We start from the raw sequence: 18198 nt of genomic DNA, 5'->3' as shown, positions 1-18198 counted from the left end.
AAAATCTAAAAGGCACAAAAATGAATGGCATGGGAGTCCCAAGGCCAAGGTAAAGAAAATTGGACTGGGGTGAAGGTGGAGTGTTCTGCACTTACAGCATTTTCACACTATTCCCTTAATTTAAGAACAATTCCTACCGCTTACCCTGGGCATCAAAATTGTTACTAATGTCTCTATTCCAGGCCCAGAGAACAACTTGTGAAAATCGTTAAGTTTGGCTAGAGTAATCAGTGTGAGGGGGAAGGTGGCAAAAGATGAAGCTGGGAAAGCAAATAGGGACTTGAAAAGCCAAAGTGGGTAAGTAACTGGGACTTTCTACTGAATGCTACGGGAGCCAGTGAAAGATTTTATGAAGGGGTTAAAATCATCTGTTTTGTTTAAGAATTTGGAGATAGGCTCTAGAGGAGAGACTTAGAGTAACTTAGAAATGAAAGACATCCATTTTAAAGCACTGCTACACTGTACTGGGCCTGGGGCTGAGCGGAGGAGATTAATATTTGTTGCATACTTAACTAAATGCCATGCTTAATAGTTAAGTATGCCATACTAATGCCATACTTAGCTAAATGCCGGGTGTGTGCTAAGCAGTTTCATCTTTGCAACAGCCTTGTGAGGTAGGTATTATTGTACAGAAGAGGAAACAGCGGCTCAGAGAAGTGAAGTACTTGCCCTGGGTCACACAGCTAGTAAATGGCAGAGGAAATAGATTATTTTAGTCTGAAGGCTATGATGAGCTTTCCATCACTGCAAGCTATTTCCCAGCACTGCTGAATCTTACCGAGGTTGCTCATTTCCTGATTAGCAGTAAGTACGTAGGGTTTTTAAAACCAAAAAAACTTACTTCGCCACTAGATAGGTAAGTTTGAGTCTGCCATCTGTAGCTGCATCAGTCTTGCTTTCCATGTTAGGTGTACAAACAATACGAAACTGTTCCTTAGGGGATTTGTATAGATACTTTGTCTCTCCTACAGAATAATAAGCCATTTGACAGCAGGGGCTGTGGATTATCAATAGGTCAGCTTCAGCGTGGTACCTGGCATCTAATAGTTGGTTGAATGAATTAATGAATGAACGTCCACCAAAGGCTGTGGAAAGGAAGAGGGGGAGAAGTTTTGGCATTGTTTCAAAGCTCCGATCTGGGGACTTGTTACAACTAACACGTTGTGCAGCAACAATATTTTCACGACTCCCAATTAGTAGACTCCTTAAAGCCGGCTCAGCTCCTGAAAGGAGAAAGCTCTGGTGCTGACACTCCCAATCCCAGCAGCGGAACTGACAGAAGCACAGACCATAAAGCTTGATTCCCTTCCACGATAGTGATTAAGGACTGGGTTGAAGCTTACATCCGCATTTGCCATGAAGGGTTGGCTAAGCAAATGAATAGTGTAAATAAGATTGCGGGAAGAATGATTATTTAACCTGTTTAAGAAAACAAACTATTCTCAGGCATTCTTAAGCACTTCAGAAGTGTTTTATCTGAAAATATAAGTACATTTATATGCAAATAGTTGTTGCATCTACAACACTCCATTCTTACTGATTAGGTAAATAAAGAAGGTTCCTAAAGAACCTCCATTATGCAAGTCTTTTTTAAAGCCTAATTCTAGTAACTGTATGTACTTGAGAGTAAGAAAACTGTACTTCTTTGAAATATGCTGTGACAGAATTTTCAAGAATTCGGACAAACCTCCTCCATTAGGTAGCATCGATGAAACTGTGCTACATATAACAGATCTACCTGGATCAATTTCCTATCCAGCAATAGCATCTCTTGTGCAGTCTTGTCTCCCTATCTCTCCTGATCCAACCTAGAGCTCTTCCCACCATCTATGTCATTATTGCATGTGCATGTGTGTGTGTGACAGGAGGGAGGAAGGGAGGGATGAATGGAGGGGGGGAGAAATGTTGACTGATTTTGATGTTCCCTTTAGGGGACAAAAATGGATGGTATAATTTATTTTCCCTTCCAGTATATTTCTCACGCAAATGACTAAATTAAAAAGTTTATTATGTATATATAATTATAAAATGAATATATAATATATATTATTTATTCATTTTATATATATTATATATACACAGACATGTTTCCTTCATAATAAATCCTTGATTGTAGGTTTTCTCATAAAAAGCTACATATAATATGGGATCATTTGACACTTCAAAATTCTACTTGGCCTAATTGGCCAGTACTAGCAAGGCTGACACACCCCTGCTCTCCAGCTGGCTAGCCCCTTGTGCAGAGCATCTTTCTACATTATTTACCTAGAATGACCCTAATTCCTTCCAATATCATTTATACTCCTAAATCACTGGGAACTTTTAATTCTCCAATGACAAGAGAAGCATTCTTCAAATTTCTTCTCCAATGGCTTGAACCCAGACTACTCAGATAATTTGTTCTGAGAAACTCAATACATTAATTCAAATACAAGCTTTAATGCACAAAAATTAAATCTATAATATCTAGTTATTTTGGATGCTTCAAATGAACTTTATTTTTGTATCTTGTATATTGGACACTAACTGAGGTTTAGGAGGGGAAGAACTGCTGAACTGGAGAGCCAGTGAATTATACGCTCTCTTGAAACTTAATGGCAAGCTTTCATCCCAGAAACATAAGGGGATTCTTGAGGCCTGCAGTTGCATTCCTGCCGCTCGGGGTAATCAATAAAATCTGGGGCAGGCAAGCCAGACAGGATCATCAGGGATTTGTTCCAGATTGTGAATGTTGGACAAACTGGAAGAATGAAGGTCACATCAAAAGTATGAAGATGGAGAGAGTTAGCTGGGTCATAGAAAGACAGCATGTTGTTGTCATAATCCAGAAGGACACCCAGACGCTTCAACTGTGGCGGCACATCCACCAGCATTTCCTTGTTGTTATGTCTGACTACGAAGTTACTATTGCATCGAGAGAAGACCCATGAGGATGCGTTCTTGCCAATCCATTCATTCTTGGGAGCTGATTTGTAGGCAATGCCAATTGCATACCTGTGAGACAGTAGAAAGGAGAGAGAAATAAACATTTATTAATGATCTGAGTTATGCTAGACACCGTACAGAATATCTAAGAAATAGAATACATGTTTCTTCTTTAAACAGTTTACATTTAGATCCATAATACTGACAGCACTAGAGTTTTTTTTGTTTTTGTTTTAGTTTTTTTGTGGTACGCAGGCCTCTCACTGTTGTGGCCTCTCACTGTTGTGGCCTCTCCCGTTGCGGAGCACAGGCTCCGGACGCGCAGGCTCAGCAGCCATGGCTCACGGGCCCAGCCGCTCTGCGGCATGTGGGATCTTCCCGGACCGGGGCATGAACCCGTGTCCCCTGCATCGGCAGGCGGACTCTCAACCACTGCGCCACCAGGGAAGCCCATCACTAGAGCCTTAAAAATAGTTAGCAATTAGAGTGCTGTAATTTTCAACTCCTAGCTCAGTATATTTTCCCTAATTTTATTTTTTAAAAACTGGCAATTTTTTCTAGCAGTGGTTTCCATCACATGCCTTTTAACCTTGACTTACTGGTATTACGTTTGTGCTATAGAACTGAATCTCCCAGGGACCTAACAACAGGGGAGAGAGGAGAAAAGAAAAGTGGGATCCACTTACCATGTTGAGGAACCCATGACCACCTCCCAGTAGTGGCAGCCACTGTCAATGAATATATTTCCTGCTGCCCCATAGCATCCTGTGCCACTAAACCTCTCTGGGGTATGGCTCTTCTTCAGAGAGCTTTCATCCTTCTCCATCTGCAGTCCATCATTGGAGATCTTCAACTTCTTGTGAGTCATTTTGGGATCCAGTTTAAAGGGTTGGCCTGAAAAAAGTAGCAAAAAGAAAATGCATGAGGAAGTATTTAAGAATTCTATCTTTGTCCTCCAGGACCATCACTATCAGAGAAGCCTCGACAAGATGATCATTCTTGAGTCAGTGAAAGTTGACTGGTGTTTGGATTATATTAAGGAAACAGGCCAGAAGCCACTGTTTTCAATAAAATAAAAATAAGCTGTGCCCCCTTCACAGACTATCAAGTTAAAAGGGGGCTCTCGGGCTTCCCTGGTGGCGCAGTGGTTGAGAGTCCGCCTGCCGATGCAGGGAACACGGGTTCGTGCCCCGGTCCGGGAAGATCCCACATGCCGCGGAGCAGCTGGGCCCGTGAGCCATGGCCGCTGAGCCTGCGCGTCCGGAGCCTGTGCTCCGCAACGGGAGAGGCCACAACAGTGAGGGGCCCGCGTACCGCAAAAAAAAAAAAGAAAAAAAAGGGGGGGGCCTCTCAGGGTCTCATGTCCTCAAATAAGTTTTGTACTTTGCTTTATTTCAGTGGGTGGTTTGGGCTTTGAGCAGATTTTAGGGGAAGGAGTATTTGAGGTGAGACAAAGTGAGGGAATAGACGAGATAACTGCTGCTTGGTGGCAGAACAAATAAATCTGAGAATAACTCAACTACAGGACAAATTGTTTGCCCTCTAACTACTGGGATGTAAATAACATATAATTAGGTAACTTTGTTAGAGTGACTTTTGCATCATCAATAATTAGAAAAAATATTTGTTGTGCAGGATCATTCACAACAAATTATTCCTTACAGTCCTAGACAAAACCAGTTAGTTACTAGAAGCCAACAGCTGGGTATGGCAATACCAACGCGTCTGGCAGACACCGTTGGCAAACGTAACACCCACCCCCTACTTTTTCTCTCTTACCCGCTTTTACTATAGAGGTCAGAAAAGCTAAATACTCAAGCTCCTAGCCTCCCTCGCTACTAGGGTTGACTAAGAAGATGGAAGCAGAAGTCAGAGAGGATGGAGGAAACTTCTAGGAAAGTGTCTGCTTTCTTGATGAAAGGGACAGCCATCACGTGTACCAACACTTTCCCCCTTCTTTCTATCTTGAAAGGAAATATGACGTCTAGAGGTTGCAGTGGTCATGTTGTGACCATGTGGCAATAAGCCAACACACAAAAGGAGAAGGTGCCTGGGTCTCTTACGACATCACAGAACTGTTGCACCATCCCTGAACCGCCTAAACTTCGAGCTTCTTGCTATGCAAAAGAGAGAGAAAAACACTATTTGTTTAAGCTGCTAAAAAATACTATTTGTTAAGCTAAATTAGTTGGATTTTTCTGTCACTTTTAGTCAAAAGCATTCCTAGCAGGTATGGCTTCTCAGCAGGAGGATTTTACCAGATTATCACAAACAGTACTCTTTTACTCAATTGTCCCCAAAGCATGGAGGCAGAATGCAGAGAAAAACTCTTCACTAACATCCTCCCAAGCCACCAGCTGTTTTATGTGTATCTCTGTGTCCACATACCTCCCAAGGACACAAACAACCCCCCTGCCCAAAGCACAGACTCCAACAGTACAGCTCCTCTACCCAGTGCCACTGCCCTCTTACACTGCTGTGGGTGCCAGTGTCAGGCTAAGTGTACTTGCTGGCACTGAGGGCAAAACTGCTCTCTCCTTTTGGAATCACCACAACGTACTGTTTGTTTTGAGTCGGGTAGGCTCACTGTTCCGGCTGCCTGCTTGGTTTATGGCTTTAACAATGAAGATGTAGCGTGTCCCACTCTGAAGTCCATGAACTGTGTAATGGTTCTGTTTGATGTTGGGCACAATCATCCAGCTATCCACGGAATTATACAGGCCTGTAACGTGGGGAAAGGAAAGATGTTAAGGTAATAGAGGTAGGATGATGAGAAGCACACTGAAAATTCATCATAAGCCCCCCCAAAAGTGAATTTCATTTTGTTTTCTTTTGAATCGTGGAAGACATAGTGAGATGAACCTCCTCTGCTTCTTTTCTCCCACGGAGCTAAGCTTATGCCAGGCTCCTTGCTTCTGGTAACTGAATGTAACCACTAGTGAAAGTTAGGTTACTCTAATTTGCTGCCAGATAATACAGGAAAACTTCTATACAAAATCACAGAATCATCTCTTTTATGGAGTCTCTAGGTCTTTACCCCAAAGGTCTAATCCTCTGAGATCTGAGTCTGACCTCGAATGGGTGGAGCAGAGCACAGTAACATGGAATCTCAGAGCCAAAATGACAACTAGGCACTATATTTCCCTCATTTTACAAATAGGAAACTAAGACAGAGAGAAGAAAAGTGACTTGCCCAAGGCCACAGATAGCTGGGGATGGTGCTGAGAGTAGAACTCTGGTCTCTTTAATCCTAGTCCAGGGTTCTCTCCACTACATCACAATTCACGGAGCAAACAGTAATGTTCCTTAGTCTCTGCGAGGTAGCAAAGCTTTCAGGGCTTAAGATTCAACTCTCCCACACCATCCTCACCCTTACTTCCAATCTTGGTGGGCTCCAAGGTGTCATCGGGAAGCCAAGGAGATGACATAACAGTCAAAGTAGAATATCATCTCCTCACTTGACACTACCCAGTTTTACCCCTTCTTGGTTCTGATTCCGATACTCATTTGAGGTTGGGTGGTCCAGGAACACATTGTTGTCTGGAATCTCCTTCCCTCCCAAGTAGGGAAAGGGATCAGAGATCTAGGTTTCTGCTTTTGAAACTCTTTAGACCATAAACATTGACTTAAACAGAGAAAATATACATAATTAAAAACATGTATTTGGCTAACTTTTAGTAAAAGAGGGATCAACATTCTAGCCTGTGAATTTAGACTTATCTCTTCTGTTATCTGCTTTTCAGTCAGGTTACCACTTTGTAACCATAATTCTACCAGAGGATAGAAAAGAAAGGGCAGGGGAAAATGAGTGGTGAATTTAGTCATTTCTATGCAGCTCTAGCAAAGGATTTAGTGAGGTTAAAAACTGGAAATAATAAGTGATTTGAAAGAGATATGATCAGAAGGGTTTTATAATTAATTTGGGGAGCAGTAGAAGAAGTCTAAATTAAAACTAGAAAAAAGAAGCATAATGGGGTGCAAACAGATATGCTATAGAAAGAAGAATAATTGGTGGCGATGTTCAGTGATTCGCATGAAAAGACACAAGGATAAGGGCAAGGAAAAATGTTTGAGGGCTTGGCTGCCTATGTATCAATGCACAGTATGAATCATAAACTGCACATTAAATTTTACTACTAGGAGGGAAATATATGATCTTCCAGATATACTGCTAACAATACAAAACCAAAACTAACTTCATAGTGAAGTACTATGCAGCTATAAAAAAGAAGGTGGAAGATCTCTATGAACTGATAACAGAGTGATTTCCAAGATATACTGTTAATTTAAAAAAGAAAATTGCAAAAGAGTTTATGTAGTATGCTACCTTTTTTTTTTTGCGAGAAAGAAAGGCAAATAAGAAAACATACATATATTTGCTTAGATTTACAAAACAATAACAGCAACAAGAAGGAAAAACCAGAAAATAATGAAGCTGGTTGCCTACAGGGGATGGAGGTGGGGGAAGAAAATGAAAAGGATACAGGAGAGAATGACACTTCTCTGAGTACACCTTTTTCGTATAGTTTTCCCTTTTGGAAACATTGTTGTTTTACAAGTTCAAAAAATTTAAATGCTGTCAATATGAATGGGAAGAGTGGGGTCTAAAACTGAAGGCAAACTGAAAAAAATGAAGCCACCTGCATTTCAAATGTAAACAATCACAGCAAAGGGCAAGAGGAGAACTGTAAACAAATCCTCACTATTGTTTGTGTTTGCAGTGGGATGGGCAACGCCATTCTGAAACTATTTCAGATGTGTTATTGAGCAAATGAGTATCCGTGTCGATGTTGCTGGGACCAGGCTTCTCATTGTGGAAGTAGGAACATACAAATATGAAATGGGGGAAGGTAAGAAAGAACCTGTGGGGATGGACTGGAATTGGAGATATTGGTATAAACTCATGATTTCTAAAATATGTATTTGTATGTGTATGTGCATACATATTGCACATATGTTAAGTATGTGTGTACGTATATTATGTGTGAATACGTATATGTACATGGGTGTATGTGTGTACTTCTAGTACCCAGGTTTTGGTCTATAATAACATTCTCCTACTAAAAGGGACCATGGTTCCTTGGAAAAATGGCTGACTTCAGGGCTGGGGCAGGATATGGTCAAAATGAGCGTACAACCTTTTGTTATGCTGAAAAGTAAGGAAGCACTGGAGAAAATGATGGAAGACTATAAGGACCCAGGAGTCAGCTTAAAAGGCTCCCACTGGCTAAATTTGGGCAATCTGAGCACCAAAATAAATAAGGGCAGTAAAGAATTATAAACCATCGAAAAAAGAGAATTCATAAGTCCATACTGAGAAGTTAAAAAAAAAACAAAAACAAATGAAGGATGAGTCTCTTGCTTACAGTAGAATGCAGACTGGCAACTTGTAAATGTGGAAGGGGATGCTCAGTTGGAAAATCATTATTTTGCCATCATCAGAGTAAAGATTGGATCAGGTGAGAATTATTGATTGATGCTAAAACAGGGATGGGGTGGGATGGGTTTGATGAGGAAGCAGGATATTTTCATGGTCTTAAAGTATCATGGCACAGATTGCTTATTAGTTGCAAAAGGAAAAACAGTAACTATGCAAAGAAGAAATCAGGCAACACCTTTGATCAAGTGATCAAAATGAGCATCACCAATGAAGGGCAAGTACACATCGTGTGTCTCCAGTTGTGATGTCCTAAGGAGAACACGTCTCTTATGTAGCCTTCCAGCCATAAATGTGTAATCTGAATATAATCGTGAGGAAACATCAGACAAACTCAAAATAAGGAACAGCATAATAAACAAATTAAAAGGGCACTTTAAAAAATATCAATGTATGGGCTTCCCTGGTGGCGCAGTAGTTGAGAGTCTGCCTGCCGATGCAGGGGACACGGGTTCGTGCCCCGGTCCGGGAGGATCCCACATGCCACAGAGTGGCTGGGCCCGTGAGCCATGGTCGCTGAGCCTGCGCGTCCGGAGCCTGTACTGCGCAACGGGAGAGGCCGCGGCAGTGAGAGGCCCGCATACCACACACACACACACACAAAAATATATATATATCAATGTCATTAAAGACAAAGAAAGGCTGAGAAAATGTTCCAGATTAAAGGATGCTAGAAATATGACAATTAAGTCCAATGCCTGATCCTAGACTATATAGGACAACATTGGGTCCTTAATATGTCATAAAGTATATTATTGGGTCAACCGTCAAGATTGGAATATGAATGGTGGATTAGTTAAAAGTACTGCATCAACGTCATACCTCTTAAAGTTGATAACTGTACTGGATACATAAGAGAATTTCTTTATTCTTAGGAAACACACACTGAAGGATTTAGGGGTGAAAGGCCATGATGTATGCCAGTTACTCTCAAATGGTTCAGAAAAAATGGACAGAAACAGAGAATGTTAGCAAATGATAAAGGAAATGGGATAAAACATTAACAATAGGTGAATCTGGGTAAAGAGTATATGGGCATTCTTTGTGCTGGTCTTGCAAGTTTTCTGTAATTTTGAAATCATTTCTAAATTTTAAAAAGGTAAATATATGATCCTCTGGGTATCACTGAGACTTAATGAGATGGGATTTATCATTGAATTATGGTAATGGAAGTATAAACCGTGTTCAAAATGGAAAGACCACAATATGGAAATTCATGAACCTGAGTGTAAATGTGTGTGGAGAGCATTTGCATGAGAATGAAAATGAGGGGAAATAGAAGTTACATCTTTGTGGCAGTATGTTACAGACTGCCTGGCCAGGGAGAGGTTATAGCCAGTGCTTTCATAATACAAAACGCAAAGCTGAAACAGAGGAAAGATATACAGTAATGGGGAAGACCATTATCCAAACATCTGTTGGAATTCTCATTCAGCTAACAGCATCATCTGAAACATTATTGGCTTGTGACAATTTCAAATCTTACATAAAGTGGGGAGAAAGTTTAAAATAAAGGAGGAAAGTTGAAAAAATAAGGAGAAGTACTTCTCCGGACAAAATTCTAACCAGCAAGGAAGAAATTTCTGGTTAAAGAAAATGTGGAGTTTGACTATTTTAAGATTCTTCATGTAAGTGGTATCATGTAGTATTTGTCCTTCTGTGTCTGGTTTATTTCACTTAGCATAATGCCCTCCAGGTTCATCCATGTTATTGCATGTGGGAGAATTTCCTTCTTTTTAAAGGCTTAATAATATTCTATTTTATGTATATACCACATTTTCTTTATCCATTCATCTGTTGATGGACAACTTTTTGTATGTCAATTATACCTCAATAAAGTGGTTTTAAAAAAGAGAAAATATAGGAAAACCTCAAGGGAAAGTAGCTCTCACAACCAGGGTTCAGTCAACAGTGGCAGGCCAGACCAGCAGGTTGGACTGGAATCTTCATGACTATTTTTTACTAGTAAAATAGTTTCAACTTATCTGCCCACTGCCATCCAAAATTTTGCTTCAGGGCTCTGCCTTTGTTCCTGTCCTATTCTACTTTTCTATCAATGGTCGAAGGAGGAAGACATAGAAGGCACGCTGGAAGGGAAAGTAAATATATTGAAAGGCAGAAACTACATACAAAGGAATTTTGGTAGGCTGGAATAAGGAGTCAGAACTAACCAGATAAAATGTCATAGGAATAAATTCAAGATGTTGTATTTCAGTCTAGAAATTCAATTGTATAGGAATAGGATTTGGAATGCCTGGGGATTTCAGCTGACTATATGCTCAGTCAACACAACAGTCAACATGGCTGCTGGAAAAAAGGTACAGGACAAGGGGGCATCAGCTAACACACCAGAGCAATAATACAGCTATCCTCAGTGGACTAGGAATAATTGGTAGCTGGTTTAATTCAAGGAGCATTAACCTTGAAGCCTGACAGGCTTGGGTTCAAATAATGACTCCATCAGTTTGTAGCTCTGTGACCTTGGACAACTCATTTAACTTGAGCCTCAGTTTCTACATCTATAAAATAGAATTATTATCATCTATTTCATAAGGCTAAGGAAGAAGTTATGAGGACCAAATGACATAACATATATGGGAGTATTTGTAAATGGAAAAGCATAATACGTATCCAAATTGTTATTATTCACTAGGAGGAAGTCTTAGGCCTTTTATAAGGAAGCACTAACAATTATTTATAGCTGCACAACAACTGAATGGGCTGTTTGGCTAGAATTCAGCTGCCCATCACTGGAAATGTTTGAGCAGAGACAGGACAATCACCTACAGGGTTTCTGGTAGAAGGCAAGATTTGACAAGGTGACATCTGAGGTCCCTTCCAATTCTAAGATGCTATGGTCCTATCACTATTAAGAATTATCCTCTAAGCTTTTCTTTACAAAGGACTATGTACCCTTGAAAACAGAGGTGACAGCCTTTTGATCTTTGTCACTTCTTAGACTTATTCTCAACTCCCAGGAGACCGCTGCTCTCCCCATATCAGGAAAGAGAAGCACAGTTACTGGCTTTAAGACTTTCCCGAGCAGGAAAGACAACTGCAGACAAGTATGTTGGGGAGGCCGTAGCGTTTTGCGACTTCACAACCTGAAGAAACACCCAGGAAAGCAGCTACCAGGGCCAAGTGGCTTAGGATGGAGCTGCACGAGGCAAGTGTTTTTTAGAGTTTGAGCCCAAATGTCCTCTCACCTCCCCATCCCATCATGTGGCCCTAAATTGTCACAAGACGGGAAAAGGAAGCCTATCGGGATGGTTTCGTTGGAAAAACTCCTCTCATGCGGGTCTGTGAAGTCAGACACAGAAGCACAAACACAAAGTAAAAAGAAAATACTAATTTGCAGCTATGCAGATGCAACCTTAGGGTGCAAATCAGTTCCAATCTTGAGTCCACTTTTAATTCTGCTTTCATTTCCATTTTCCCCAGCACATTGAGGGGAACTTGCACCTCTAGTTAAGATCCTACTGCCTTGTCTTGCTCCAGTTCATCAGAAGGTGAAACCATAACATGTAGGCTAAATGACTGCTTTGTGAACGTCTTTCATTTGATGGCCCACTGATGGGCCATTTTATATTTGGCGTAATTCTTGGAGGAAAGGGAGAAGGGGTAGAGGGAAGAGTGACAGAGGCAGGAGGCTTGTCACTTCACTTATTCACTGATACAAATAGGTGTGGTAAAGGAAGTGGTAGTCTTTGAATGTAATGTATTTTACCATGATAATGAAGTGGAAGAAGAGTCAGGGAGAGAGATGTTCACACACATAGAATCAGCAGTGATGGTGGCTTAGCTACTCAGGAATGAATTCTGAGCTGTGTTCTGATTTGGGAGAGTGGAGTGACATGGATTAACTGAGGAAAAGCTAAGGATTACATAAACAAATGGGAGTGGCCCCAGTGGCTGCCCAGCAAGGAAATACACAACTTGCTTGTCACCCATCAGTAAGGTCTTTGCAACGCCCTGGGGGAGCTTGCACTGTCTACAAAACACTATACTAAACAACCTGACATGTCTTACAAACACTTGCCTCGTGGCGCCCCGGCCAATCTTGAGCAGCTTACTGCTTCCTTACATTTCCTTATCTCTGGCCACAGGCCCCAACTACACCATGACTTACTGATGAAGTTAGCCTGGCCAGTGAATATGGTGTACTGAAGCTCATAGGAGCTGATGCTGAACTCATCATCCGAGATCCAGTGGACTGTAATGGTGTCATGGGAAGCAGTACAGAGCTCCTCTCGGATAGATGGTGGGTTTGGGGCTGTAAGGAAAGGTGGAAAAGAAGGTAAGGAAAGCATACTCTCTGTTCTGGAATTTACAATCGTTATTCTTGCTGCCCAACCCAACATCTCATGGAAAGGTGGTTTTCTTAATAAGAAGCTTTAGACTGCATGTACCATACAACCTGAATCCAAGTGCTGAGACCTCAAGTTCCCCCAAACCACTTTTGCTTCAATGGTAAAGGTATTTTAGGCAAAGATCTAAGCCTAAGTTATTGAGATGATTGATTGCCCATCGTCTACTCTGCCTGCACTAACACATATGTAGATATTAGAGCAAAGTGGTCACATGTTTCCTTATTACATGACCTTTGACCTATTTCTTTTTTTTCAAAGTAAGTTGTATTATATATTTTTGGCAGTATTAATAGGGGTTAATTGTGCAAATTAATATGAGTTCCCTCATCTGTAAAATGGGGATGATAATTACCTCACAGATTTGTTGTAAGGATCATGATATAAAATTAATATATAGTGTCTGGTACAAAGTAGATGTTCAATAAATGACAACTATTTTAACATAGTAACAAAGATAACTACAAACACAAAGTTATTGTGTGTGTATATTTTTCTCATGGAATGATCATTCAACAATCCTGAAGGTAGTCAGTATTTTTAACAGACTGGTTGTCTCCCTCATCTTCTAAAATTCTCTGCAACTCAGATATTTTTCTTCCTAATCTGCTAATCCCTAAATTTCCTTAAAATCATTTGGGTGGTACCTATACCCATGTGAGACATTCTCTAATATTCTTTAATTACCACCCGGGTTCTACCCCTTATAACAAGTGACATTATATTACTGACAGGCTCATAAGGAGAAAACCACCAGCAACTTCTTGTTTTTTACCTTTAAGTAAGGATGGTATGTATACCCATTCTGTCCCCGGAGACACTGACAACTCATTTCTCTTTTCTGTTACATGAACTAAAATATATTCTATGTAAAAAGATACATGTATCATTTTAAAGATTATAAAAGCATTTTCATGATCAATATTGCCCTTTACAGATTATTTTAAAGTCAAAGCACACCAAAAGAAAAGGACTAAAATGGAAAGGAAAGCACAGTATTTTCACACCTGTTAAATAATCTAGCCCCTCCAGCAGTTTCTTTTCTCTGGAAAAATCTAAAGCAAAGTTTTCAAAGGCATCATTAAAATTGATGTCTGGAATCAGAACTTGAGAAGATGCAGTTGCCATAGCGACCCTGGAAGAGAGAAAAGTACATCAATATACATCAAAATAGGTTTGCAACCTTTATCCAATGTTTGATTTCTGGTTAAACAAGGTGAAAATAAATGACTGCTAGAGCTTGATTCATTTAGTGAAAAATATCATATCTGTGCTTTTCCAATGGAAACCATTTAAATTTTAATCATCAGGAACCAATTAAGGGTTATACCATATTTATTCACATATGTTCACCCCTCAAACACACTCCCCCATCCTGTCTTAATTAGGAGAAGTAAATACAGGATTCTTTCCCCTCTGCATCATTTTCCATCTGGCAGGCAGCATCAAAACTAGACCTCTGAAGGCTTGGTAAGAGCAGTTTGAGAGAATTTTTTCTCCCCCTCTATTTTTTTAATGCTACTCAACAAGCCAGCATGCTGGGGCTTGGTTAAAACCTTCCCCTAAATCCTGTACTTTGTTTGACCTTTGATAACATTTACATTTAATTTTATTATTCTCTAATTGTATAATGCTATGCTAGTTTTATCTCCCCAACTAATTCTAAGAGTCTCAAGAGGAGGATCCATGTTTTGTACCTCTTACAATCTTCCATGGTCCCTAACACAGTGTTGGACACATAATGAATAAATAATTGTTGAATGAATAACTGAATGACTAACAACAACACAAATGCTAACCTTATTGAGCATTTAGTACATGTAAGACACCATGCATGCACTCTACATACATTAAGTTACTCCTTACTATCGCCCTGAGTAGCAAAGGTTATTTCCGTTTTGTAAATGAGACATAGAAAGGTTAAGGAACTTGCTCAAGGTCACACAAGGATCAGAAAAAAATATATAACTGAACCCATGTTCATTGGATTCTAAACTTTATACCCTTAACCATGTAGACAGTTCCTGTTTTTTAAAAAAATAAGGTATATTTTTACATACTTCAGCAATTCTAAACCATTGTTCCACATCAGATTTATCTCTGAGCTTTGATCAAAATATGCATGTTTAGGTCCTGTGCCAGACCTGAATCGGAGCCAATGAAGATCCTTGAGCATGCAAATAACAGGATGGAAAGAAACATTAACTTGGCAACAGTATGCATGTTAGAGTGGAGAGAAGAGGCATTGAATGCAGGAAGAGCAGAGAGGAAACTTGTGTGGTGAACTAGTTGTAAGGGGATGAGGAGTTAAACAAATACATATCCTTATGCATGGATACCCTGTTACACATCTACCTACAATAGCTTTTGGCTGTTTCTGGAAATTGCGATGTTTCAGGAATAAAATTCAGGTCAGGATAAACAAATGAAAGACTAATACAATGAGAGCCACTGAAGCTTTTGAGGCAAAGGAGTGATGTGCTCAAATTTATGTTTCAAGGACAACACTCCAGGGCTTCCCTGGTAGCGCAGTGGTTAAGAATCCGCCTGCCAACGCAGGGGACACAAGTTTGAGCCCTGGTCCAGGAAGATCCCACACGCCTCAGAGCAACTAAGCCCGTGTGCCACGACTACGGAAGCCCACGCGCCTAGAGCCCATGCTCCACAACAAAAGAAGCCACCGCAATGAGAAGCCCGTGCACCACAACGAAGAGTAGCCCCCGCTCTCTGCAACTAGAGAAAGCCTGCGCGCAGCAACGAAGACCCAGGGCAGACAAAAAATAAAAAATAAATTTAAAAAATAAGCACAATACTCCAGCTGCAGTGGATGGACTGGAAGGGGTCAAAACTAGAGGCGGATCAGATTTTAAGGTTTCTGGGAATGAGCAGAAAGTAAAGTGGTGACAGGAGAAGTGCAGACAAATAAAACAGAAAGTTAATTCATAACACAGGAAAATAGCCAACAAATATATTAAAAAGCCCAACTACAGGAAAAATCAAAGAAACGTAAATTAAAATGAGATAGCGTTTATGATTATAAAGACATCATAGGAGCTTTTTATGTCTATATTAAATAATGCCTACATGTTTTTATTAGGACTGAAAATGATTCAAATTTTGGAGGCCAAATTTAGCATTACATATCAAAATAGCTTAAAATGTAAATATTCTCTGACATCACAGTTCTACTTCATAAAATGTTTTTGATCTGTGATTTTGGTTTTAATTCTTAAGCCTTATGATCACATAATGTACAAAATTTGTGCTGATGGTATATCTCCTCTATTTTAATCCTTCTAATGAGTTGGCAAAAGCACCATTACCAATCACACATATACAGTAGTTCTACAGTTGCATGTGTTTTTGGAGAGCTGTTTAAAAGACAATCCTGAATTATAACTTGGTCTGACTTAGTGAAGAATTCCCCAGCAAAATTTGCTACTGTATCTTGTTATGCTGAATTTTAAAAACATCCGACCTTATAGATATCTATAAAAATGTGAGAAGTGGGCTTCCCTGGTGGCGCAGTGGTTGAGAATCTGCCTGCTGATGCAGGGGACATGGGTTCGAGCCCTGGTCTGGGAAGATCCCACATGCCGCGGAGCAACTAAGTCCAGAGCCTGCGCATCTGGAGCCTGTGCTCCTCAACAAGAGAGGTCGCGACAGTGAGAGGCCCGCGCACCGCGATGAAGAGTGGCCCCCGCTCGCCGCAATTGGAGAAAGCCCTCGCACAGAAACGAAGACCCAACACAGCCAAAAATAAATAAATAAATTTATTTTTAAAAAATGTGAGAAGTATTAAATACTCTTTATTTGGCATTATACCTAAACCAGACTAAAATGCCTTTCATTAAGTAAAAGGCAACATTTTAGATACAGAGAATTTTGATTAAATTGGCACAGTTAAGACCAAAAAGAGAAAGTGGACATTGCCAGCTTATTGTTAGTCCTGGCCTTAACAGGCTAATGAACACACCCTGAAGCACAGGTGAGCCTTACTCTGTTCAATGAGACAGTGAAGGGATCTTCTCAGTATTTAAATATATTAATACCACCAGTTATATAAATCTAAATATAAACACAGTCTCCTATAGGTTTTGAGATGGCATTCACCACCTCTGTGCAAAGTTGAACATTATTAATCAAGTCCAATCATATCTTTTTTTAAATAAATTTATTTATTTTTGTGTTGGGTCTTCGTTGCTGTACGAGGGCTTTCTCTCTAGTTGTGGTGAGCGGGGTCTACTCTTCATTTCAGTGCGCAGGCTTCTCATTGTGGTGGCTTCCCTTGTTGCGGAGCACGGGCTCTAGGCATGTGGGCTTCAGTAGTTGTGGCTCACGGGCTCTACAGTGCAGGCTCAGTAGTTGTGGCGCACGGCCTTAGTTGCTCCGCGGCATGTGGGATCTTCCCGGACCAGGGATCGAACCCTTGTCCCCTGCATTGGCAGGTGGATTCTTAACCACTGTGCCACCAGGGAAGTCCCCCAATCATATCTATAGAAGGGGAAAATACTGATGGCACTTGCTGAACTGGAATTACTATCAAAATTCATAAAGCTGATCATACTCATTTATCCACAAGCCAATCTTATTTAAGTCATGACTATCCAACAGAAATATCCTATCAGCCATTCATGATCTGAATTCTGGTGTATGAGATCAATTTAAATATGGTACACATAAAAAAGTCATGAGCTATTTCTGTTTTGTAGTAAATAAGGCAGTGGCCAAATATTACTCACTAGTAGCTTTTTTTTTTTTTTTTTCGGTACGCAGGCCTCTCACTGTTGTGGCCTCTCCCACTGTGGAGCACAGACTCCGGACGCACAGGCTCAGCGGCCATGGCTCACGGGCCTAGCCGCTCCGCGACATGTGGGATCTTCCCAGACCGGGGCACGGACCCGTGTCCCCTGCATCAGCAGGCGGACTCTCAACCACTGCGCCACCAGGGAAGCCCTTGGGTTGACCTTTTAAAAAATATTCTTGCCCTTCTCAACATCAGCCATTTAAAAATATGTTTTTTCATCACACGCTACACAGAGGTTCCCACTTGCAAACAAGACGTCCCGTTCACTAAGTACTTCATAAATTTTTTACTAAAGAAGTAACTAAGACATATGCAAAGATAACAACTATAAGAGCACTCAACACACTGTATGTAACCTAGTTGTCTAACAATGGGGACTGAGCTAAGTAATGTGTCATACATCAAAAGATGAAACACTATAAGGTCACTGAAAATCAGGTTATAAAAAAATATCCAATGCCAGGGGAAAGTTCGTGATATGTTACGTTTCAAACATAGGGTAAAATGCAGTATATACGACATGACCTTATGTTTGTGAGGTATATATATATATATATATATATATATATATATATATAAAGATGACATTGACATATACGTAAGTGTTTGTGTCTGTGTGTGTGTCTGTGTTTCTGTATTTAAGCAAAACACAACATTAGCTA

At 40.4% G+C, this 18198-nt stretch overlaps 1 protein-coding gene across 2 annotated transcripts in view; it reads right to left on the bottom strand.

The window, feature by feature from the left end:
• Positions 1-2470: 2470 nt before the first annotated feature.
• The window catches only part of MID2 (midline 2), a 97424-nt gene continuing 81696 nt past the window's right edge, over positions 2471-18198 (bottom strand). The window contains exons 6-10 of one of the 2 annotated variants that reach the window (XM_029239937.1): positions 13737-13864; positions 12492-12635; positions 5486-5647; positions 3612-3819; positions 2471-2994 (exon numbers count right to left, since the gene is read on the bottom strand). In XM_029239937.1, coding sequence (XP_029095770.1) covers positions 2592-2994; positions 3612-3819; positions 5486-5647; positions 12492-12635; positions 13737-13864 — 1045 coding nt within the window. In that variant the 3' untranslated portion in view covers positions 2471-2591. The remainder of the gene's footprint in view (positions 2995-3611; positions 3820-5485; positions 5648-12491; positions 12636-13736; positions 13865-18198) is intronic. The other variant, XM_029239938.1, reaches the window with a different exon arrangement.

The sequence above is a fragment of the Monodon monoceros genome, unplaced genomic scaffold (genome assembly GCF_005190385.1).
Source record: "Monodon monoceros isolate NGI ecotype Baffin Bay Population unplaced genomic scaffold, NGI_Narwhal_1 Super_Scaffold_22, whole genome shotgun sequence".
Classification (NCBI taxonomy): domain Eukaryota; kingdom Metazoa; phylum Chordata; class Mammalia; order Artiodactyla; family Monodontidae; genus Monodon; species Monodon monoceros.
The sequence above is the reverse complement of the archived record's forward strand: the minus strand, read 5'-3'. Positions and strand labels throughout refer to the sequence as shown.